Here is a 26,766-nt window from a genome sequence, read left to right as displayed (position 1 = left end):
ATTATAAAGTATTAGGTAACACAAAGACAACCGAAATTTAGGTGTGAATTAGGAAAAACAGACTTAGCCTCTTTAGATTATTGTTCATGTGCTAAAAAAATGGATCACTAGTGTCGAGTAATAATTTTACAAATTGAAAAAACATATGAGGAAAAGTCTAGCAAAAAAAAAAATAATAATAATAATAAAGATATTCCGACGAGGCCACGAAACCTTTGTGGATTCTGCAAATACAAGTTATGAATGATATGCGATAAATGTTTTAAGCGAATAGAAGTTAATAAGTTTATTTACAAGAAATATCTTATTGCTATAAATAAGCTTTTACAGAAAGCTAAACACAAATATTTAAAATTCAAAATCAATAGAAAACAGGGAAACCCGCTAAGGCATAAGAGCCTATTGGATTAGTTCATGGCACGGAGTATTTAGACTAGTATTAACAGTAATAAGGACAATCTTTTAGTGGTACTCTAAAGAAGGTGAAAACGTTTCATCTACTATCGAAAATCAGCCTTGTCTTTTGAGCAGTTTTTGCCTGATTCAACTGATATTTTTTTTTCTTTGTAATATAGTGAGCAAGCGGCGACAAAATCCTGAGTCAAATATAGAGCAAAGCTTCTGGAACAGATTTTTTTTTTCTTCTTTGAACCTAATTTTTACTGGGATACTTCAGTGTTACGTTGCGTCAGTGACCGGTTGCCACAAAAAAGTTAAGTTTTCTGACAGTTAGACATGTCTTTACTAACTCTCATTGTTCTATCTTTAGCCGAAAACTTTGTATGTAAGAATTACCGAGTTTCTCAAGAGGAAACATTCCTTTTACGCAAACGAGTTTGTTTTTAGAATAGGGTATTCCAGGAAGCTAGTATTGGAAGTATTCTAGTATAATATTCTAGTATTCTAGTATTGGAAGATTATGATTAACGATGCTTCAAATGGGAAGCTGAAAATGACAACTACATTCATGGATACATTAAGTCACGTTGTCACGTTGCGGTGCGTGGCCAGGTCACGCGACCAGGTGCATATCCATTGCGTGAAGTCACGTTGCGTCAGTGACGGGTTACCATAAAATAAGTTTTCTGACAGTTAGACACGTCTTTATTGACTTTCCCTGTTCTGTCTTGATCTGAAAACTTTGTATGTAAGAATTAACGCGTTTCTCAAGAGCAGCTTGTATCCTAGTATCGGAAGTTTATTATTAACAATTGTGTTTTCACTTGTGTTCTTAGAAGAGGATATTCCAGGAAGGTTGCATTCTATTATCAGAAGTTTATGATTAACGGTGTCTCGGTTGGGAAGCTGAAAGTGATAACTACGTTCATGAATATTTTAAAGGCTTCGACACAGTCAATCATCGGATTTTTCTGATAAAGCTGGATAACAGTGGAATTAGAGGCAATCCATTGCAGAGTACCTCATCTACTATTAGTACTACTAATAATAACTCACTGCAGCACCAAGCCGCCAGAGGCCAACACAGCTACGCACGCTCCTTCTCCAACTTAATCTATTTAAAGCCTCCCTCTTTATACCCTCCCAGGAAGTTCCCAATTCCTTTAAATCTTTATTTATGACATCCTCCCAACCTAGGCAAGGACAACCTGCTTTCCGTGTAGCCCAAGGCGGTTGGCCAAAAAGGACAATCTTCGGTAATCTGAGTACCTCATCGTATCGGAATAACCTGTAAAAGCATACCTTACTCCGCATATGAAAAAAACATATGACTACTCCGACTTGATTCCTTAATATGATTACAGCAACTGCTGATATCCACTGGTATCAGACGACACAGGTAGGTGGATGTAGAAGGCTTATTATCAAGGTCTGCTTTCTCTGTTGGGCATATATTTTCGGTATTACGGTCTCAAGTACCGTTATTACTTATGGGCGAGGTTGAAATTTCTGCCTTCTATGAGTAATTTCGGCATCGTTGCTAGAAGGTGGAAGAATTTCGATTTTTTTTTTTTTTTTGTTTAATTGTAGGTAATAAATTTCGACCCGAATAAATTGCTACAGTTTGCTGGGCCTCCTAGTTTTTTACTACTTTTTTTTTTTTTAGCAAATCCTTTTCTCCATTAAGAAAGAGGAAAACACGTTTCTTTACTGAGTGCCCAAATAGGTTGCTCCAATTTTCTGGGTTTCTTATTTTTCGTTACTTTTTCTTCAACTCATTTCCATCATAAAAAAAAAATGCAAAAAAATACTTTCTCTATGGAATGCCTCTGTTACCGTGACTGTCCGAAATTTGTGAATTTCGCCGTTCACCGATGAATGTCCGAAGTACTTGTTTTTCACCATAGACTTAGTCATGGAAGACGATCAAATTTTTCAATTTAGTGCAAGGTTTGATGAGGATAGGTTAGGTTAACCTTAGCCTAACCTAACTTTAACTTTTACGATCAGAGTTTTACATAGGACTGAAAAGGCTGACTCACGGAGCTAACTGGATCCAAGCAGAGAAACACGATTTTCGGACATTCGTCGGTGAATGTCGACATTTACCAGATTTTGTACATGCACGGTAACCCCTCCATGAAAAAAAAGAAAACAGCAAGCACAAGTGGTCTATTCATGGGCGAAAATTCAGGAATTTCCTTAAAAGATGCCGAAGTAGTGCAAATAGCGCAAAAGCGCCAGGTAATGTAAAACTACCAAGTATAAACTATCAAGCGATTCCTTAGACAAAAATTAGTGGAAAATCTCTGGACTGGCTAGTGGCGGTCATCATTGAGTTAATATATCATGTTTTTTTTCTCTCTTTTCTTGTGAAGACGACTACAAAAGAATATAATTAATTAAATAGCGAAAACTCTGTTCTATTGAAAATGAAAGTAGCTCTTGAAAATTAAATCTTCCTGTATAAGCTAACTACTACAGGGGTAACAATTCGGTGGGAGAGGTGAGTAGGGTGGAAATTTGTCCCCCATGTTTGTTCCCATCCCCCTAGATTTTTAAATATACTCTTTATATATATTTCTATTGAAAAAACCCTTTGTTTAATTACATTCATAAAAAATGCGAAAAAAACACAAAGCCTACCCCTAGAATGGAAAGATACTTTTGCCCCTCCCTCCTCCAAATATTTCATAAATTGACATTACTGCATTAAATTTGCAGCAAAATGTTGTAGCTTTACTGGATTGACGATAATCTTTGCCTTCGGCTTGTTCTATTGAAACCGATTTCTATCGGTTCACTTCGATTTTCCATCAAATCGTTGTCTTTTTTTACCCCTAGAATACCCCTAGAATAGAAAAATGCGTTTGCCCCTTCCCTCCCCCAAACATTTCATGAATTGACACTACTGCCCTTCCTCCCCCAAATATTTCATGAATTGACATTACTGCACTAAATTTGCAGCAAAATGTTGTGGCTTTACTGGATTGACGATAATCTTTGCCTTCGGCTTGTTCTATTGAAACCGATTTCTATCGGTTCACTTCGATTTTCCATCAAATCGTTGTCTTTTTTTACCCCTAGAATACCCCTAGAATAGAAAAATGCGTTTGCCCCCTCCGTCCCCCAAACATTTCATGAATTGACACTACTGCCCTCCCTCCTCCAAACATTTCATGAATTGACACTACTGCACTAAAATTGCAGCAAAATGCAGTGGTTTTACTGAATTGACCATAGCTTTGCCTTCGGCTTGTTCTATTGAAACCGACTTACAGCGGTTCACTTCGATTTTCCATCAAATCATTGAGTTAAAGCAACTGAAAAAAAACGTTAATTATATTGGTATGAGCTAAAAAAGAATGAAACTGACCAATTAGTTTATCAGAACGTTTGAGTTTTCTAGTACACTGGTCAATTTGGTTTTCCAAGTCTTTTTTCTTCCTTGATGTGGCAGCAAAGTCGTCATTCAAATTCTGCAGACGGTCCATGACCTGAAATTTAATTTTTTCAATTTTTCCACGCCTTGGTATTGAATCATAGAGTTTAAAGATTCAGTAATTTCTGCGTCTATCAAAAAGGAAAGTTTGACATGAATGAGCAACTGGTGTTTTCAAAAGAGAAAACCATAGGCTAATAATCATTTTGAAAATTAGTGTTTTCACTAGTTTACTCATTTTTTAATTTTCAAAAAAAATTTAAAACTAGTGTTTTCAAAAGAGAAAACCGCAGGCTAATAATCATTTTGCGCGGCAACATGGCCTGAAATGAAAATATTTGTTACCGTCTCTTTGCTTCACTACGAAATGAGCTTTGTAAAAAACAGATAAATGATTTTGCTTTTGAATCGAAGTACCATGGCTTGGTATTGGTAAGTAATTCTGAACAATGGATGTTACTTATAAGAGCTAAACTAATGAAAGAAGGTTGGAATTTTAGCAAAAATGGCCGTCTTAAACACCATAGGAAACAAGCACAAGAGCTAAATAAATCTTCGAAGTACATAAATGCAACAGTAACCTTATTTTCGCCAAAAAAGAGCTTTATTGTTGTTAGAAGTTGTTAATTCAACTTCCAGAATACCGATCAAAACTGAACAAGATAAAGCATAAGTTAGGGGTTTAACTGCTAAAACAGTTCAGTCTAGCTGAGTTGAAGCATAAACAATATATCGGCACCAGAATAAGAAACATATAACATGAGCCATTATCTAGACAATTTTTAGGTCACGAGTTGGCACTCGAAATACAGCCTTCTGTGACCAAAACAGCTGAAATTTTCATTGATTAATTGCTATAAGTAAATCTTGGTTATATTTTTGAACAGTAATGTCATTCGTTATTTTGTCAATGCAAAACTTGACAGTATTTAACGTATGATATTTGCGTTCGAACTTTTATTTCATTTGAGATTTTCATAGAAAACAAATAGATTGTTTAACCAGTGTTTTAGAAGGAAGTCATTCGAATCAATATTTCATATATTATTTAATACAATATTTATTTTCAATGCATATACAATATTTCAATATTTCAATATTGAATCAAAGCCTTATTAAGTCGGCTGCCGGCGATACTGAACACGTAAAGAATAAATGTAAAACAAAAACGAAATATCTTAAATATTGATAAAGAAAAATATTGAATGGCAGCTATGTTCGGGGATTTGGTGCTATAATATGTGAAATGCGGGTTCGACCTATGTCAAAATTGACTGTAGTTGCTAGAATATACATTAGAGTAAACAATAAATAGCCTATTAAACAAATGATAGCCCGAATACTTTTGCAACTTCTCATTTTATGTTTACTTGAGTCCAAGTCCTTGTGTTTGAAAGCATTTACTGAAGACATGCATATTACTCTTCCCACTAAACAATATCCTAATTAGAAAAGGCCTTCCAAAAATGCGGAGAAAAAAAACTATAAACGTTAATAAGTAACAAACCTGGTGAACACATCAAGTTGAGTTGAGGATCAGACAACTACTCTTTGCTGTTAAAGGAAAAATTTCCGGTCTATTTTTTTCTTTAATATTCTTAATCTGAAGCGCGGTAAAATTTCCTCTTGATTCACGTCCACAGATTTCTCCTTTAGAATAATTATATATCTATAAAATGTTCATAAGCTAAAGTATGCACAGATAAAAAAAAATCATGAGCTACTTGATGGGGGGGGGTCATGAAATTAAATTCAATTGCCAATAAATTACAAGAAACAACATTGTTTTCTCTTGCTTGCTCCGGCTCTGACGATCAAATGTCATCTGCTGCTAATGGCTGGTGAGTGGTGGGCCAAGTAAAACTCCTCTTTCTTTGGAGGAACGAGTGTTGTTAACATGAAGCAGGCGGGTCGGGTTCTTAGGATGCGATAAAACATCGATAGGTACCTTGACACTGTCGAGGAAGGCTCTTCTACAAAGGGTGGATAAAGACAGGCCAGCCTTATCTCGAAAAATCACACCCGATATTTTGGTGCCATTAGCTACTGGTGTGCCTTTATATATATTTTTTTTTGTATAGAGGTAATGTGCCTTAGTGGCCTGAGCTTTGGCTAATTTAGGTAGCTCTACGCACAATAAAATTAGATCACAGTCGCCTCATGAAAGATACATTACTGGGAATGTTTGAAAATGTACAAATCCTGTTTGAAGAAATAAAAGCTGATAGAAAAAAAAAAGATCAACACTCACTTTGGTCAGCTGCTTGTGCTTCTTGCTCAAGATTTCCATTTGTCTCGCCAGTTCCTTTTCGCTTTCCCTCAGATTGGCTTTCTTTGGTCCAACTATGTGAATAACTCTGTCATAAACTTCTATGCCTTGAATCCACCGACAGAGACCCTCGCATGCAACTGACACCTGTGCCACTACTTCCGGATCGAACTCAGGATTTGTTAAGTATCTAAACACGCATGTTAGAAATTCCATTTATCATAGAGAACAAAAGAGAAGATTGGACTACGTAAATTAAAATCTATTTCTACAAAGCTAGTTGATTCAAACCTCTTTTGTATTGCATTTAGGTCCATACTGATATTAGGAACTTCTTTTTTTGGATAATAATCTACTCATTATTCGCGCTTTGTTGTCTAATTTATGTTATTATTTTGTGGCCCTATCATTCTAATGAAGCACTTCCTCCCCCTAGCTGCAAGATTTTCCTATAAAATTTCACTTTTTTTCGTTTGGTTTATTTGATCTTTTCATATTTTTCAGTTTGCCTGACACGAGATATAAAGAACGAAATGGACAGCCTGCCGAATAAAACGATAATCTGGGACAGGAGTAAAAGCAGGGAGCTCGAACGATTACAAAATAAAATAGGATTCTTGCGGCCCATCATTCTATTCAAACTTAATTCTTATTGTACTAGTTTATTCTTCAGGTTATTGTGACTATAATTTTTAACTTAAATATGTAATACATCCAGTAAATTATAATAAAATGAAACCAATGGACAAGCACCCTAGCCGAGTGGATTGGTGCTCTGGATTTAGTGAACAGAAATTACTCCGTATATGAAATGGGTTGTCCCCTCCGCAATCCCTCGCTCTTTACGCTAAAGCTTTTAATTGTTTTAAAGCAGAATTGTGACAAAGAGTCAAACTTAATACCGAACTCTCTGCTTAATATAGCTGTTAAAGCAACTTTGGTAGTGCGGCCATGCAAGTACGATGACAACCACTTTTCACAATTACTGCCTAACCCAAGCCCACTTAGTCTACTAAGAAGAGTATTAAATCCAAAAGTGTCAAAAGCCTTACGGAAATCTACAAAAACAAATAAAGGAACCAGATTATTTTCAAGAGCTTTAGCAACAAAATTCAAAAGATGGTGTACTGCATGACTAGTGGAATGTTTACTTCTGAAACCGAACTGGCCGTCATACAATATTTTCTTCAAATCAAAAAAATCATGCAATCACTTATAAATAGCTTTTTCATTAATTTTACTAAATAAAGATAAAATCGTAATCGGTCGACTTAATCTCTCTTACTTAGAGGAATATTTTTGACTGGACCTGTAGAATGGGTGCCACAGGATGAGAGCTCCGTAAGTGTAGCAATAAAGATTAATTCATATGCATACCTGCTAGTAGAGGATGGAGGGAGGTGGGCATCCCCTAAAAAAACTTTTTGAAGAAATCCCCTTGAAAACGACAAAAACGACGACCCTAAAATTCTTTCTTGATATTCAAGAACTATCCCCCTTCCCAATGGGAAAAATTTTAAGGCATGTAATTTGTGAGGTATGACTGTACTTTATGGATGATAGAAGAATTTTTATATAGATTTAAAACTTGGGGTTTGAAAAGAGGGGGGATGAGCCTCTCTTGTGTTTAAAAGAACCCTTTATCGAACATTTCGTAGTAAAAACTGTAATTAAAGAGCGAACCTTTTCAATAGAAGCTAAAATTCTAAAAAATTAAGTTTGGATTTTAACTTATCCAATATTTCATGGTAACAAAATGTAAGTAAGCAGTGACATGGCTTAATAGTAATCGAAATTCTAAAAAATGAAATTTTAATTTCAAAAGACATACAGAAAAATTGCCTCATCATGCTGATTCAAATTGTCTAATATTCATTAAGTTTCAGTTTTACCTGTCAAAGGTTACGACCCTGGATATTTGCCTGATTATAAGAAAAGGTGAGAAACACCTCCCAAGATTCAATGAATCTCAATGAAAATCACATCAGATTCAGTGTATCAGGGAACCCTACGGTAGAAGTTTCAAGGTCACATCTAAAGAAACGTCGAATTTTTGTATTTTTTGCGATAAGAAAGATCACGGATGCGTGTTTGTTTGTTTTTTTTTTTCCCAGGGGTGGTTTTATTGAACCAATAGTCGCATAATATCAAAAGAGTGTTCATTCAGACAAAAATTGAAAGTCCTAATGTCCCTAAAAGTCCCTTTTTAAGTGACCAAAAAGATTGGAGGGATTTTAGCCCCGCTTCCACAACCCTTTCTTCCCCAAATAGTTAGATCAAAATTTTGAGATAGCCATTTTGTTCTGCACACTCCAAAAGTCTAACAACTAGGCCTCTGGAAATAACATGACCCACCACACCCCCTGGGAAAAGGTCTTTAAGTTATGAAAGCTGCCCATTGTTTACGCATGATATTTGTTATTTGAAAGTATGCATACGTTTTTCGAGCGGAGAGGGGTGAATTTTATACTGGGAGAATTTCCATTGAGGAGGAAGGTTCTCGGAAGGGTGATCTTTTAAGAAAAATTTTACACTGGGGGGAATCCTCAAGAATTCCTGCACGAAATTCTTTTTGTTTGTCTTACTTTCTCTTTGCCGACTCAATTTTACGTGTGGAGATGTTAAGGGTAATTGTCTGGGGTAAGTTTTCACCAGGACTGAATTATCTAGAAGACCTTTCCGTGGGGGTATTTTTCTTTGGAGGGGGGAGGTGGGTTATCATCTAAGACCGATCAGAAATTAAATAAAAAAGAATATGTTTTTCAACTGAAATTAAGGAGCACTATTGAAACTTAAAACGAACAGAGATTATTATGTATATGACAGGGGTTCTTCACTCCCCAATACCTTACTCTCTACGATAAAGTTTGACTTATTGTCCCAGTTCCTTATGAAAGACTCCTGAAACAGAAGGGTTACTTAATTAGAACAAAAAGAAGCTTTTTTTAAAGTATTAAAAACTTTAGCGTGCAGAACGAGGTATTTAGGAGGAGACAATCCTCCTCATACACGTAATAATTTCTGTCATTTTAAGTTTCAATGTTGCTCCTTACAATCAGTTGATTTTTTTTTTCTTCCATAAAAATCTGCATAATTTTACAAAAAGGGCTTACACAACTTCTAAAGTAGTACGGTTTTGTTGAAAATTATTCAATTACATTTAATACGTTTGAGAACTCCAAAGTTGCTATCTGCAAAAACCGCACCTTAAGAGTTACATAATAATAATAACAGTAATTTATTACTTACCTATTTACAAAAGGGAAAAAGTTGAGTACAAGGAGAAAAAACAAAGAACTACAAATAACACAAAATACAAAAAAAAAGAAATAACAATTTAGCAAAAGAGACGGATAAGATGATTGTTAGGACCAAGACGGATTGGCACTTTATCGATGTCTCATTAATGGGACATCGTGAGAGGTATATAAAGAACTTTGTCAATTTGAAATAATTAACCTTCTCAGAAAATAACGAATTAAATGCATAAATGCATATATTAGATACCTCTCCCTGATGACGTTCATTATTTCAGGATCCACTCTGTCTCTATCATATTCTTGAAGTCTTTCCATGAATCTCATGTCGCCAACAAGTTTTAAAGATGAAGGCCAGTAGTCTTCATACACTCTCCCAAAACCGGAGTCATCAGGAATACGCACAGGCTTTACATTCAACATGATGCAAACAGCCTCCATTACCTGCAATTATATATACATATAATTAAACTTATATATATATATATATATATATATATATATATATATATATATATATATATATATATATATATATATATATATATATATATATATATATATATATATATATATATATATATATATATATGTATATATATATATATACATGTATTATATAATAAACGAACATAGAGTGCACTACTGATCCTTCCTTCGAGAGTAGCTTAGCAAATAGATTTTTGTTTGCACAAAACTGATCACATTTACATTTTTTTAGGGATCTTTCATGAAGAACGAAAGGTAATCACAACAATTGATAAAACACCTAAATATACCAAAAATTATTTCACAAATTATTTCAACCCATCAATATCAATATAGAATTATGCCTTGCCAAATGGAAAAGAAGAATAGGTTACTATTATACTTATCATTATCATGTTATATCGTTGTTATATCATTATCAGTTACTATCACTATCATTCTTTTACTAACCGGGTGCTTATGAAGTTGAGTTTGGCACCTCCGCCCAATTTTGGGACTGCTGGTATCAAATCATTTAAGAGCGGTTTTATTCAAGCACCATCTCCTTAATAAAAAAAACAACTACTGTAGCTTGCATGCACATAAGCAGGGAAAAGGGTGTCAGTCCCCCTCTAGTCCTGAATTTTCCCGAATTTCTTGGCACCTTTTGAACGATCAACGAATTCAATGTATATTTTAATGTGAAAAAAATATCAGGGAGCGAAAATTACGCGTACATGCCTGAAAACCTGCTAATCTCAGCAACAGAAATAGGCACACATATGCCCCATTATTCGTTTAAGCTCTCACCTAACCTACTTGGATGTGTTTTAAAACTTTAAGTAAAAAATATTAACAGACGTTGAAGATCTCTGTACCTTTTAGAGCAACAAATCAGGTACAATTATTTGTATGACATACCCAAATGAAGCCTTGTTATTTAGTCGTCAGTTGATTAGCTTCGACAGATTTTGTTTTAGTTCTAACTTATTCTAATTAGTATACTTATTGTTATTCCAATTATTCTTTTTCTAAATATTCTTATACTTACTCTAATAGCTCTTATTCTAACTTCAATAAACTTTTTCTTATCAAATTCTCCCACAAACGGCTCCTATGAGAAACTCTAAAACAATTCTTTATTTAAATGAAAGACATCACATCAAAATAAATTGCTTGAGGTTCTTCTTCCTTAAGCCCTGAATCCCTTAGCTCCAGCAGTAAGAGGCTTTGCAGTCAAGCAGAGGCTTTAGATTCAGAGGCTTCAATACGAGGGTAACCCGATAAAATTAGAAAAAAAACTTACTAGGCGGACGATACTTGGAGGATTCTTTAACGACTTTATTTCAGTTATATCTGGGGGTCTAAGAGTGTCGAGGGCTGCAATTGCCGCTTCAAGAGCGGGTATCGCGTCAGCGAGATCAGCTTCACTTTCGTCCTTTATTGCCTGAGCAAGAGCAGCAGCTTCATTCGCTTGGGCTCCGTCAGCTGCAACTACCTAGTAAAAACTCAAATTAAAACTAGGGATCATGGAAGGGTATTCAGGGTGCAATTGCAACTCTCTATGATTACTTACAAGTTGAATTTAAATGAATGCACATAGCGTACTTTTCACTTTTGATCTTTTGTATATCTTACTTTGTGCTTTTAATCACTACCCTAAGAACTAATTCTACAGCTTGGTATTTATTCCCTATTAACCGGGACTTTCCTTGCTGTAACTTAATGAATTGAAATCAAATTAACATTTTTTAGCTCAATTAGCTTACTATTTCGTATAATCATTTTTTTCATCAATCAATGGCATGAAAACTTAGCAAAGATATTGGATGGGCTTTTATTTTTTCATGTTAAAGTACCAATGACATCAAAATAAAACATATTATGCCTCTTTGGCTCATCTTAGGTCAATTTATGCCTGAGAACCACAACTTTTAAAGATTTTTCTTTTGTTTTTTTCAAAGAAGTTATTATTACAGTATTAAATAGCGAAAATAGCGACGAAGAACACACTGTCTTTCCAAAACAACCAAACACAAAGTAGAAACGATAGGGAAAATCTTTTCAAGACAGTGGAAATCAATACAGAGGATATTTCGGCCCTATGTCCAAGAGCCGTCTTCAGCACAGTACAAGAAAGAATATATATATATATATATATATATATATATATATATATATATATATATATATATATATATATATATATATATATATATATATATATATATATATATATATATATATATATATATATATATATATATATATATATATATATATATATATATATATATATATATATGCTGATTTTCACCCCCGATCCTGTTGCCACAAAAAGTAGACAACTTCATTTGGATGTCTTTTTCAGAAGACATTGAATTGCTGAATTATTCTAATTTTGAACATACATTCATTTGTGCAAGTTTTCGCTTAATGAATTCAAAGAATCAAATTTCATTTTCATTGCCGTTGGTACTTTATTGCTTGATATCTCTGAAAAAAAAAACTTCTTAAAACTACGCGAACAAAACTAATAAAAATATTACTACTTTGACAGAGAAATAAATGAAGAAAGTGATTAAAAGAGAAAAGAGAGAGAGAGTGTGAGAGAGAGAGAGAGAGAAGGTATTGGTGATATGCTCGAACATTTAATTTAAAAAGAAAAACTTTGTTAGTCAGGAAGGCTTATGTAATAGATATGGTAACTTGAATTGATAATGAATATTATATGTTACATTTATAGGACAAGACCATATTTTTCATGTTACTTATGAACTGTCTACAAATTAAATACATAGTTCTGTGTACACTTTGTATTACATTATTTAAAATGTAATTAAATAACAGTGTGTAAAAAGCTTTTCAAATGCTTTAAATAGCAAATAAGTTTTAAAATTAGTCATTAAATGTTTTTGGTAATTTGTCCCACTCTTATGGGAGTACTTGTGACACTTTAGCCTTATCCCCTGCGCCCATCTTCTTAGTCAGGCTAATTCTCGACACACCGGCAAACCCAGGGGTCGGGGGGACCTGGGCCCCCCAAGGTTTTTTCTGGCACCCTCTTTCCCTGTTTTTTCTGGATGTAACTCTTTTTTAGAGTAAATTTGTCAATTTGGTAAAGTATTGGCACCTTTGTCATATTGGGCCCCCCTAAGATTTCACTCTAGATCCACTCTCCCCTCGGCACATTCAAGTTTTGGCACTAACCTCTAATATTATTTGTCCTTTTGTAGAGATTAATTAAAAAAAACTTTTCTAAAAAGAAATTTTTCAAAGAAAAGTAAAGTTTATATCAAACTAACGGTCAGCAGAAATAAATTCCTATAATAATTCAAAATCAAAACGACCAAATTTTACTATTGAAGCATGAATGAAACTCAAAACGAATATAAATTAAATTAACAATCATAGCAAACAAATACACAACAGGTCCTAATATAAATGAATAAATAAATCTTAAACGAGTAAAACTTAAATTTAACATACAAATCAAGCTTAGGACGAACAATAGAATACTATAAACAGGCGTTTCGCTGCTGCCCCCTCCCTAACTGTAGAAGTCTAAAGCCTGCTGCGTCATTTGCAGTTTACTGAAAACGAATCATATTCCTAATATTTTCTTTGTACTTACAACATTGGAAAAAAATTACAGCGAAATAACATCTTGATCTTCTGAGTTTTCAGCAATTAATTTCATTAAATATCAAAAATTCAGTTTAATTTTATTAGTTTTTTCCAAGAATATTACAAATATTTTCTTTTGTAGTTATTACAACACTGAAAATAAAAATACAGATCCCAGTGAAATAAAACGTCAAACTAAAGAGCTTTCAGCAATTAATATCATTATATATCAAATATTCAGTTTAATATCAATTGTTCTTTCTAAGACTGTTCAAACAGTTCGAGATAACGAACTGTAGTAAGGAGCGACCCGGCTCAATAGTAACCCAAACTCTAAAAAATGGAATTTGAATACTAATAGTTACATCATAAGAATTGCTTTTTTATGCTGATTTTAAATATATAAGTTTCTTCAAGTTTAGTCTTACCCCTCAATAGTTACGTGCCTAAGAAAATTTGCCCTTTTTAGAAAATAGGAGGAAGCCTCCCCCTAAAAGTCATAGAATTTTAACGAAAATCACACCATCAGATTCAGCATATCAGAAAACCCTACTGTAGAAGTTTCAAGCTCCTATCTACAAAAATGTGGAATTTTGTATTTTTTGCCAGAAGACAGATCGCAGATGGGTATTTATTTGTTTTTTTTCCCAGGGGTGATGGTATCGACCCAATGGTCCTAGAATGTCGCGAGAGGGCTCATTCTAACTAAAATTTAAGTTCTAGTTCCCTTTTTAAGTGGCCAAAAAAATTAGAGGGTACCTAGACCCCCTCCTACGCTCATTTTTTCCTAAAGTGACCGGATCAAAATTTCAAGATAGCCATTTTGTTCAGCATAGTCGAAAAACCTATAATTATGTCTTTCAGGATGACTTAACCCCCCTCAGTCCCCGGGGGAAGGACTGCAATTTACAAACTTTGACCATTGTTTACACAGAGTAATGCTTATTGGGAGGTGTACAAAAGTTTTCAGGGGGAAGTTTTCACGTTAAGGGGGGGGGTCGGGGATTACTTGGGAGGATCTTTATATAGAGGGATTTATCATGAGGGAAGAGAATTTCCATGAAGGGGGCGCAGGATTTTCTAGCATAATTTAACAAAAAGGAGAAAATAAATTGAAAAAAGTCTTTTCAGTTAGAAGTAAGGAGCAGCATTAAAAAATAAAATGGACAGAAACTATTACGTATTTAAGGGGGTGCTTCTCCTCCACAATACGTCGCTCTTTACGCTGAAGTATTTTTAGTAATTTCAACTATTTATTCTACGGCCTTTATGATTCAGGGGTCATTCTTAAAGAATTGGGACAAAATCCAAGATTTAGTGTAAAGAGCGAGGTATTGATGAGGGGGCTGAACCCCCTCATATATGTATAAAAATATACAAATATAGAAGTTTGTTACGTAAGTTAATTCGTAAGTTACGTATATTTATTACTAATAGAAGCGTTCGTAAAAAAAAAAAAAAAGTTATAGTTGCCTTTTTAAGTAACCGAAAATTGGAAGGCAACAAGGTCTCCTCCCCCACCCTTTTTTTTATCAAAATCTCCCAGTCAAAACTATGAGAAAGCCATAGAGCAAACACAAAATTATTATGCAAATATCGTTTTAATTATTCATATGCGGTGAGCCAAAATCAGAACATGGATTAATTCAAAAATGTTCAGAAATTAAATAAGAAAAACAAGCTTTTTTAAGTGCAAGTAAGGAGCAACATTAAAACTTATTCCTTATATAGAAATTATTCCTTATATGAAAGGGTTTGTCCCATCCTCAACGCCTTGCTCTTAATGCTAAAGTTTTTTGTTATTTTAAAAAGTAGAGTTGTGAGAAAGAGTCAAATTTTAGCCTAAAGAGCGGGGCGTTGAGGTCTGTTCTTTTCAAGTTTTAATGTCGCTCCTTACTTGCAGCTAAAAAACTTGTTTTTTATATTTAATTTTCAATAAAGCGTCAATGTAGCAATAGGCTTCGAGAGAGACTCATTCAAAAGGAAGTTGAAAGTTCTAGCGGTCTTTATAAATAGCAAAAGAGATTGTGCCTCTTAAAGCTCATGAGTTTCAGAGGTCGTAACACAGCGCGGTGGTAAATTCAATCACAAATATACCTGTAGTTCATACAAAATAAATGCTTAATAAAAACACTTATTTTTCTAAGCTTATTTTAACCGAATTCATTCATTTGAGGTTTCGTAAGAATTATGTGGTCTAGGGAGAGAAAAGGTGGATCTTCTAGCATTATTTGAAAAACGATCAGAAATTAAATTAAAAAAAAAACTATTTTTTCAACTAAAAGTGTATAGTTTTGCATCAGCTGCTTGGGTGGAGGACAGTGACGGTTCTGGCCTCTCTTGTGCCTGGGGAAAATCTTGATTAGCACCCCCTCCCCTGTCTCTCAAGAATTTTCAGGTTCGATTTTAACAAAACTTGCACTTATTAACAAAGATATCCACTTATTTAAATCTGACTTTTCTTACTTTAGCCTCTACCAAATTATTAATTATCTCGTTAGGAATGGTAATGAATATATGGTAAAAATGAAAATTCCGGATTCAATTTGTTTATACCTTCTATCAACTGCGCCCTCTACTTTATTTTAACAAAACTAACATCTAAGAAATTATAAAATAATTATAGCCGTTAGACTATTTATTTGAAAATTTATCCCCAAAATTTTTGCGCCCGGGGCAAGTACCCCCTCTGTCTCCATTAAAACCACCTCTAGAGGACGAAAGTTGATGTTTCTTTAAGCCTGAGGCCTCAAAACGTGCAAAACTTTTGGCCTGACTCTTGTAAATTTCAGCTAACTTTTTAGATGGTAGGATTGTTTGTAGGATTTTCCCCCAATCTTCCTTCCGCCTAAAAAATATTTTTGGATTGACCTGTAGGCTGGGTGCCATGCGACGACTGCTATTTCTTATTGCAGACTATTTTAAGTATGACATAAACAATTATATTTTTATTTATATATACAATGATGAAGGGGGAAGGGGGTCATCCTCTAAGAAAAGAAAAAAATTCACAGAAAATCTCCTTAAAAACCGTGAAAATTCTTATCTCAAAACTTTGTTTTGGATTCCCTACACCCTGAGAAATACTCCACGTTATGCACCTGTTCAAGGACTATTATCGTTCAGGGATACTTGAAGCCTTACTATAAGATATCAAACTTGAACCTTTAAAATATGAGCTGAAAGAAGGGGGGGCGGTCACAGCCTCTCAGTTATTTAGGAGGATCCTGACTCAAAGATTTCGTACTAACAAGAGATACTCTTAAAAAAAGAAACCAAGAAACCAAGAAATAGAAAAAAAAAATGAAGTTTGGGTTACTTTATATGCATCAGTAGAATTGGGACTATGCTACTAGTTATGCTGACTGGAAATTTGCAGATCTCATCAATTTTAATTTTCATAACAACATCAATTAGCATACAAAAAATTATGTAGTCAAGAAAAAATGGAGTAGACACTCTCAAAATGGGGTACAATATTGACAAAAATTACACGATGAAGTTCAGCATGTGCGAGACCCTTGTATCTTCTGTCTAAAAAGCATAATTTTTCATTTTCCATGACAAAGATGGTCTCATAAGCGTGTTTGTTTATTTTACAGCGCTGATCGCAACGAACCAGTAGTTCTAGATTAATGAAAGAGTGCTCTTTAAAATAAAATTTTAAATCTAGTGCCCTTTTAGCTTAAAGAACAGATAATACCACATTAAACTGCCAATGTGATATTTTGTCTGTTGTTTAAAAAAAAAAACTGGAAACTATTGGATGCTTATCTATTCTGTCTGCCAGTCTCAAAGGCTACACTAGCGGAAGCACCTCGAAATATGTATGTAGTCAAATACAACTAACGAAAAATCAATTGCATTCAATACAATTAATGGTTATGAGTATCGCGTAGTTACGCACCGGCTATTAGTTAAGAGGCCATCGGGTTTTTCAAGGGTAGGGGAGACACCTAAGACCCAAAAAATGTACTTTCGAAAGACTTTATCAAAGCATCCGAATACGATTAAATATTAAACTAACTTACCTCTCTTTCAGCCTCTACTGATATTGCTTCTTGCTCCAATTTAACCATGAATACCTCAGTCTCAGCAGAGCTTTTCATGAGAACAGGCTGCAGAGTTTTCATTTCTTTCTGCTGAATTTCAACCTGTGAAGAAGCAGTATTAAGAAGCTCAAGCCCGAGAAAGTATCTCTCTTTTTCAGCTTCTAAGTGATTTCTTTTCTCTTTTAAAATTCTTATAAATGTAGATATGAAGTCAAGGAATGTCCCCAAAGAAGGATTGATTTTATTTTTAAGACCATTGCCACCAGTCCGGATTTCTGAATTTCTGAAAATTCTAAGAATAGCTATAACTATATTGTTTTTAATATCAGGTGACCACATGGTGGATAAAGTTGGCTCTAGCTCCTCTATGAGTCGACTTGCAGTAAACACTAAAGATGAATCTTTCCAGGGCTGCCAAAGGTACACACTAGTTCTTGGCAATAGCTGTGGAAATAATTTAATTCCATTCGAACAGATCCATCCTGATTCTGAACATGTAATTACAATATGAAGATTCATTTTCACGTGCTTCGTAAAAGAATTGTTTAAAACATAAGTAGAATCTTCTTTTTCTTCTTTCTGAGATCTTTGGTTTTGATGAAGCTCAAGAAGCTCCATTTTTTCTTCTTGAGAGAATAGAAGAGGAATCTCACCATAGATCATTAGCATTATTATGTGACTTGTGCAGACCATTGGGTCAAATAAATATTTTTCGTTAATCAAAAAGCAGGTTTTCTCTCCTCTCGCTCCAGCAAGTCTTAAAAGCAGCTTAAGCGTTGACTGCCATTCACTTTCAGACACTGCTGTTCCTTTTTTAATTTCAAACAAATTCATTCTTAGTAAGCAGGCAGCAACTCGTACAGAAGTTCTTTTTCCACTGTTTGGCTGTCCGATTATTATCATATGACCTTCCTGGTGAATCAAGGTTCTAATAACATTAGAAGCTTGAGCTACCAATGCTTCAGAAACTGTCAGCTTTATTCTAGCCTCTTCAAGACATTGCTCAATCCTTACTGCGTATTCTTCATAGCTTTCAATTTCTTTATATCCCTTTTCAATGCTCTTCACTGAAAATAAAAGTCTTTTAAAAAGTTTGTTTGCATCTGCAGGAGGATGTGCTCCTTCAAAGACTGTACTAGGCTCAATTTCTGTTTCTTGATGAAAAATACTAAGGATTACTGATAGATAAGCATCACTCACTGGTAATCTAAGAAGAAAAGTTTTTTGTATTTCATGAAGTAAAAGTCGGTACAATTGCCTGAGATCATCCAAATTACATGTTGATGTTAATGCCAGACTATCTTTGGAGATGACTGATTGCAGCAGCCGCTTGATATCATTTGGACTAAAAGGATATTTCAAAGACTGGCTTTGGAAGTACATATAAACTGCGTATATGATTCTAGAATAAATACCTGACAAACACTTCCGTTCACTTACAGAATTCCATTTGTTTAGCAACACGGAAGAGCAAATTAATGACAAGTTTTTATCTTCTATATTTTCCATATATGTAAAATCGAAGAAGCGCAATATTCGCGAATCTATTGTATTTGGAAGCTTCAGTGAGACTATTAAGTTAATGTCAACAAGCTCAACCACTTCACCGTCACAATTCTCAAAGATCATCCCACACTCCAACCACATTCTCAGCATCTCTAACATCATTTTATGACCTTCCGACGGTGGGTAAATGCTTTGCAAGTCCTCTAGGAAAAAAATGAACCGTTTTCCTAGTGGTGGACCGTAAGTTCCTTTTCTTCTTCTCTCAAGATACGAGATTATTTCTCTCCTTAGAAAATCAAAAGTTGTAGCACTTGTAAGCTGTATGACAGCTGATTTATAAGAATCTGAGTTCAGCTGTGAGAGGAAATATCGGATTGCTGTTGATTTGCCCGAATTAGAAGTTCCAAATACTAGCAGAGGTCTGCTACTGGCAACACATTTATTAAAGAAGAACTTCAAACGACAAAAAGATGGTATGCGTACTATAGTGTTTATCACATGATCATCAAATATAGTTTGAAAAGGTGAAATAGATATCCAAGAAATCCACTTTCCTTCTAAATTTTTATCTATTGTCCAATCGAAAAGGGATCCATCTTCGTGCAAATTAACAGCAAAATTTACAGGTGATAATCTTAGAAGTTCTTTTACTTTTTTAGTAAATACGTCAGTTTCCTTGAAATGTATACCAATAGTGTATATTGCAGAAAATAAAAAGGAAGAATGGATCCATGTGTCAGTAACAACTTCATCATTAGATTTTAGGAGCAGATAATTTTCAAATAAAGCCAAAAAATTTTGTGCTAATAATAATTCTGGCAAATCTAAATGTATTAGATTATTGTTTACAGTAAAAGCTAGTAAGGGCTGTAAAATATATTTGAATATTTCTCTAGTTTCGTAAATTTGTTTAAGCAGCATTCCTTGTCTTGGTCTACGGTTTTCAATGGAATCCGAGTCTGAGCTTGAATGAGATTTAGCAACTATAGCTAGTTCTCTTTTAAATCGACTTTCCTTTTTCTTACTGTCTTTCCCGCTAGCACCATTTGAGTCAGAACCTTCACTTGAAAAACAAAAGTTAAGCATTTCTTTTGGCTGGAATTTGGAGACTAAGCTGTGTATAAAACTGCAGCACAAACAATTAATGCTGATCATATCAGAGGGTATTTTCATATGTTGTAGTCTAGATGTTGTTCCAGTTGGTGCTCCATCAAGTCCAGTTGTTTCGATAAAAATTTTGACACCACTTTCAGCCTAAAAGTAAACAAAACTTTATTAGGAACTTATAAAACCTTCTAATTTTGAAGTTATGTACAGTCAAGGGTAATAGGGCTAACCAGAGTTAAAATACTGTCACCGTCAAAAAAAAGAAAATATCAACATATAATGAAAAATAAATAAAAAGCTCCTACTGGTGAGTGGCAGCAACACTTCATAAATACCCTGCAGCATTTAACTGTACATTAGCCTTTTAAAATTGAAAAAAAGATTTGCAAAAAGTGTCCTTGAAAAATGGTACTGTGAACTTACTTCGTTAGATAAACATGGTGTTATACACTGTTTCTAAACAAGAATAAGCCGAAAGAAGATTCCAAGCCACTTAAGTAATAGACACAGCAGGGCAGTGAATCATATATGTTTGTTGGTTATTATCATCTCCATTTTCTTATTTTGTTTCCTTATTTGACTTAAAGACCGAATTGAACTCAAAAGCTGGTGATAGAATTTTGGAAATAATTATTATCACAAAAATGTAATGGTGTATTTTGTACAGAATATGTTATAGTCTATGAAGGTTAAGTGTATGATCATAATTGTACTTTTTTTTTCTTTTTCAATTCATTGTACGTAGATGTATAGCATGGATTTAAACTTTAACCTGATTTACCTCCTAGGCAAAATAAAACTGACTGCTAAAATTATGATATGAATATAATTTGGTGCATATAGCTGACTGATTACGCTATCCTCCCGTTTCTGCAAAACATCAATAAAGCTGACTGCGGCTAATAAGCACAGTTATAATTTTTTGAAACTATGCCTCTTGAAGACTTGTATGAGATTCGATTGCATCCTCTCAGTTTCTGAAAGGTTTTGATGATGAAGTGGTCTGTGCCCTTGTGGTCACCTTAGCCAGCTGCCAATGAAGTTGTGAAACAGTAATGAAGTTTACTGCGGCTAATGAGCACAGTTATAATTTTTTGAAACTTTGCCTCTTGAAGACTTGTATGAGATTCGATTGCATCCTCTCAGTTTCTGAAAGGTTTTGATGATGAAGTGGTCTGTGCCCTTTTGGTCACCTTAGCCAGCTGCCAATGAAGTTGTGAAACAATAATGAAGTTTACTGCGGCTAATGAGCACAGTTATAATTTTTTGAAACTATGCCTCTTGAAGACTTGTATGAGATTCGATTGCATCCTCTCAGTTTCTGAAAGGTTTTGATGATGAAGTGGTCTGTGCCCTTGTGGTCACCTTAGCCAGCTGCCAATGAAGTTGTGAAACAGTAATGAAGTTTACTGCGGCTAATGAGCACAGTTATAATTTTTTGAAACTATGCCTCTTGAAGACTTGTATGAGATTCGATTGCATCCTCTCAGTTTCTGAAAGGTTTTGATGATGAAGTGGTCTGTGCCCTTGTGGTCACCTTAGCCAGCTGCCAATGAAGTTGTGAAACAGTAATGAAGTTTACTGCGGCTAATGAGCACAGTTATAATTTTTTGAAACTATGCCTCTTGAAGACTTGTATGAGATTCGATTGCATCCTCTCAGTTTCTGAAAGGTTTTGATGATGAAGTGGTCTGTGCCCTTGTGGTCACCTTAGCCAGCTGCCAATGAAGTTGTGAAACAGTAATGAAGTTTACTGCGGCTAATGAGCACAGTTATAATTTTTTGAAACTATGCCTCTTGAAGACTTGTATGAGATTCGATTGCATCCTCTCAGTTTCTGAAAGGTTTTGATGATGAAGTGGTCTGTGCCCTTGTGGTCACCTTAGCCAGCTGCCAATGAAGTTGTGAAACAGTAATGAAGTTTACTGCGGCTAATGAGCACAGTTATAATTTTTTGAAACTATGCCTCTTGAAGACTTGTATGAGATTCGATTGCATCCTCCCAGTTTCTTAAGGGTTTTGATAATGAAGTTGTCTCTGACTTAGCTCCATGACTATCTACCTTAGTTCTACTGTCCTAGGAGTGACGCATGGACGGATAATAGATAGACATATCTATTAACAAATGAACTAATATCATTTTATACAATCCTCTTAAGGTGGGGGGATTAATGCTAGAATTGCCTCTCACTCAATTGGACTATCTGTCTTGGCTTTCTCACAACTATTCGATTTCAATTCAATAAGTCAACCTTAGCCAGCTGCCTCGGATAAAAACAAAGAACATAGAGTCTGCACAAAGTATCATCATTAGAAGAATTAAAGGACAACCATATTAAAAGAGTCAGTGAATTCAACTGAAATTTCAAATTTTATTCCCCAAATGTTGAAAAAGGCTAGGAGAAGTATGGAGTTCAAAGGCTCTACAGCGGGTGGAGTTTAGATATTATATCAAGTGTTGACGATTTATCTACAAAGAACACTGTGTGGTTGTGTCCTATAAAGCATCCATGATGGCAAAAAATACAATCCGTAGATTACTCTCTAACATGGAATTCAGGGATTTGGGTTTGCTTGTCCACAAAAATAAACAATATCACAATTTCTCTTCACAATTTCAAATCTTTGCTCGTGCATTTGTTTGCTACAAAGAGAAACTTTATACACGGAATTACATTATAATCCTTTTTTGGTGCGGGTAGGCTAAATACACCTCAATATGTTAAGGTGGATATATTTTTGTTTTTGACACAAAAAGAAAATTGCCAAAACATTTTGTGGTCTGCGAAAATTCTAAATAAAACTTCGAAATAAGTCACACGATCGCTCAGGTGTGGAAGTTCTATACAGGCGGTAGGTGGCGCTCGTGTTTGAAGAAAGTAAATGGTCGAAAGTATGAGTGAAAATTTCTTAATTTGTTGTCCTGGATAATCACTTGTCAGTAGTGCCTCTTTGGCCCACCGACTTAAGGGTGAAACTTAAGGGTGAAAGCGACTATCAGCTTCTCCGTACAAGTACAACAATTCAGACATATGGAATCCTGTCCTGGAACAAAGTTGCACATATAAAAGGACAATTAATAGCATTTTATACAAGTACGAAACTCGAACCAACAGATAAAAGACTCGTATATACAAAAATAGACCTTCTTTGGCCGCTGACGAAAGGTGAAAATTAAGGTTGAAACTTCTCCGTACAAGTGTAGCAATTCAGATATATATTGAATTCTGTCATGGAACAAAGAAGTATTAAAAAAAAGAAAATTAATAGCAGTTGATACTGGTAAGAGACTCGAATCGACAGATACAAGACTCGCATATACAAAATGGATTATTTGAACATGCTGACTCGTTGTCAATTGCTGGTTTATCATACTAGAATATACTATTCTAATATACTATACTATATAATAATATACTATTTTTAGTACGATTTTTTGTTCCTGGAAAATGGTTTTCTTCGTTTTTGCTGTGAATATCCTCGTTTTTGACTTGCCTCATTGACTTGCCTTGAGATGAAAAGTTCAATTTTTGAGTCGGAATTTGAATGAAATTGATGTTGATCAGCATTTCAAAACTTCTTGGAAAATACCTCAAAACTGGTTTATCCTCGGCAGTGGAGGTACTGGCTTCTCTTACGTCAGGAGAAAAATTTTTATTAGTACCCCCACTCCCTATCTCCCAGAAAATTTTCAATCAAGTTGAAAATTATTTATTAACACAATTCGTTTTCAATTTATTAATTAATTAATGATTTAGATTTTCATTATTTTTAATTTAAGTATTTCATTTAATTATTCTAACTATTATTATATAATCAGTTTTTTTAATTAATTTTATTAACTAATTAATAATTTTGTTATTATTTTCATTTATTGACTGCGTTCTCTATTTTATTTCAATAAAAATAAAATTTCGAAAAGTACAATATGATTATAACCATTAGATTATTTATTTGAAATTTTTCACCTCTAAAATTTCTGCGCTCGGGGCAAGTACCCTCTTTGTCATCCCCCTAAAACCGCCGCTGATCTTCGGCAAATCAATTTTTTCTTTCTCTTTTTCAAGTTTGAATCACTGTCAAAATACATTTTAGTCACTCATACATCGTCATGAGGACTGAAAGAAAATTGGACTTACAAATAGTCAAAATCAAACATAAAAATTGTATGATTCTAGAAGTATAAAGGAAAAGAACGTGTTCATCTCAAGGCCGTAAAATGAAGGGGGTGATACTTTTAACCACACAGGTTTAAACAGTTCAGTCTTTTAATCATGACGAATGATCAAAGACACAAATAAGTGCAACTTAAGCGAAATGTAATAATAGTAAACTAAGTAATAAGTATTCATAATATAATAAGTTATAAAAATGAAGATAAAAATGGCAATAAAATACATTGATAGAAGTATAACAATGATAGCAATAATAAGTACGTGAAAATGATAAGTGTAATCATAAAATTACCTGATAAGTATAACAATAAAAATGATAAGTATAAAAATAAAAAAACCAGGCAACAAGAAAACGAAAAGATATAAAGATAATAAGCGAAAAAATGAATTAGTGCAATCTTGGCAGGGGTCGCAGGTATTCCAATGCCAATCCTCGAACTCTTTTCAAAAATCTGGATTGTCTCTGGCTTAAGTGTATTGAACCCTAATAACCCTGAATAATTGGATTATGCGACTGATTTCTTAAAGCAGCATTTGGTAGCAGTATTGTGCCCAGTACTTCTTTTTTTTACTTAAGTACAAGTACCAAGTACTTAGAAAATTTTTTACTTAAGTACAAGTATTAAGTACTTCTCTAAAAATATACTTAAGTAATAAGTACTTTTGAAAAAGTACTTCAGTACTTAAGTACTCAAGTATTTCGATTTTAGTTGAATTTTATAAAAATAAGATATAAGTTCCAATTCTTCAATTAAGATATAAAAAGAAAAAAAATTATAAAGAACATTCATTACAGCTTCATTATAACTTTTAATTTCTTTCTTGCTTCTTTCAACAGCAGAAGCTTTTCATACATACCAATTCCGAGCATGCTTCTTTTTGGAGTAAAAATTCCATCACCTACCGAAAAAAGTCGTTGTGCAGGTGCAGACGAAGGAATGATACCCTTGGGTACACTTTGAGCACAAAGAGTTTCTTTCACCTTTCATTCAAATATGACAAAACCTTCACAGAATTGGTTTCACGGCCACCGTTGCCAGAATTACAATGAGTAGTTTCTTCATCACTAAGATCAAAGTATTCATCTCCAGATAAAAAGCTACCTTTATCAGCCTCGTAAGTACTTCTGAAATCTCCAACCTTTTCCGCTTCGTCTACCAAGAGTTCAACTGCTACATCCTTCTGGTTATCAGGAAACCACTTCAATTTGAAGAAAGGATGGCTTGCCGTGTGAATAACATAGTCTCTAGCATGACAGACCCACAAGTAGAGCATTTACCAAAGGCTGGCTTACTTTCGCCAAATCTTTCAGATTTTTGAGCTTCCTTTCAAATTATTTGATTGTAGGATAGATAGCACCGAAGTAGCATTTTCCTCCCCCTGAAAAATGTCCAATGCCACTGCTACTGGCTTCATAATTTTCATGTATTCTTCAAGAATTTCAACATCACGAGAAGTTAGCTTTGCTTTTTGCAAAGCATCCCATACGTTAGCAAGCTTTCCAATTTTGTGATAAACCATCAAACGTTTGACACTTTCAAGCTTCGAGTGCCACCTGGTTACCACAGGTCTTATAAGCTTTTAGTCATATACCTCTTTCACAGTATCAGCAACTTTTGAACTCTTTTTTACGCTATCCTAGGGAGCAATACACTTCACAAAAGCGGCGTGGTACTGCCTCTTATATGGAATATCACAGAGGGCTTTATCAGCATCGGTGGATCCAAGCATGTTAAGTGTGTGACTGACACACATGAAATGTCGAGGAAGTTGGAAATACTAGGGGTCGTCAAGAGAATCGAGCATATCTCCAACGTTTGCAAAAGAGAATGCGCCATACTGGCCTGCTTCATCTTCATTTTCTTCATTACTGTCTTGAACATATTCATCGGAAACCATAGGATATTCCCTAAATTATGTACCTGGCAAATACGCCATTCAGTTGTTCAGCAATTCTGTCATAATTGAATGAGCCCTTGAACCAGCAACAAGCAAGGGCATAAAATTTCCATTTCAATCCTCGGTGAGCGAGTATGCAGTCATTCCCAAGTAGCTTTTGTTATTGGCAGACCAAATGTGTGTTGTCAGCGACATGTAGTCTGTGAGCTAAAAATCACGAACTATATCTTTCTATACTTCAAAAACTTAGCTTCAATTTGCACAGCTAAAGCTTTTCTTCCTAGACCTTTGCATAAAGTGCAAGACCTGTTATCAGATTTTTGAATGATGGCTTCTCAACAGTGTACAGGGGTCGCATCTCGTCCACAGTGTAGTCCAGTGCCAAAGAATTCACTTTTGACTGTGTCAGTTTCAATGGTTTTGCAGCAAAGAAACCTCCCCTGAATTTTTTAGAAGGTGAGCTATAATCAGGGCCATTATTATCTTCATTATCTTCAGATTCAGACGACCCCGCAAGTGAGCCTACAAGTTCACTAGCCTCTTTGCTAGTTGATTTCCTTTTGTT

The 26,766-nt window shown here is 34.5% G+C and overlaps 1 protein-coding gene across 1 annotated transcript in view; it reads right to left on the bottom strand.

Annotated features, from left to right (window-relative positions):
• The window catches only part of LOC136027648 (dynein axonemal heavy chain 3-like), a gene marked incomplete at its 5' end in the record, with an annotated part of 137,231 nt that overhangs the window by 61,547 nt on the left and 48,918 nt on the right, over nucleotides 1-26,766 (bottom strand). Inside the window, 5 exon segments of the mRNA XM_065705075.1 lie at nucleotides 3,776-3,896; nucleotides 6,093-6,300; nucleotides 9,618-9,811; nucleotides 11,142-11,333; nucleotides 17,494-20,274. Coding sequence (XP_065561147.1) covers nucleotides 3,776-3,896; nucleotides 6,093-6,300; nucleotides 9,618-9,811; nucleotides 11,142-11,333; nucleotides 17,494-20,274 — 3,496 coding nt within the window.

This window comes from Artemia franciscana, chromosome 5 (genome assembly GCF_032884065.1).
Source record: "Artemia franciscana chromosome 5, ASM3288406v1, whole genome shotgun sequence".
In the NCBI taxonomy this organism is placed as follows: domain Eukaryota; kingdom Metazoa; phylum Arthropoda; class Branchiopoda; order Anostraca; family Artemiidae; genus Artemia; species Artemia franciscana.
Note: the sequence above shows the minus strand (reverse complement) of the source record. Positions and strands in the feature narration are given on the sequence as shown.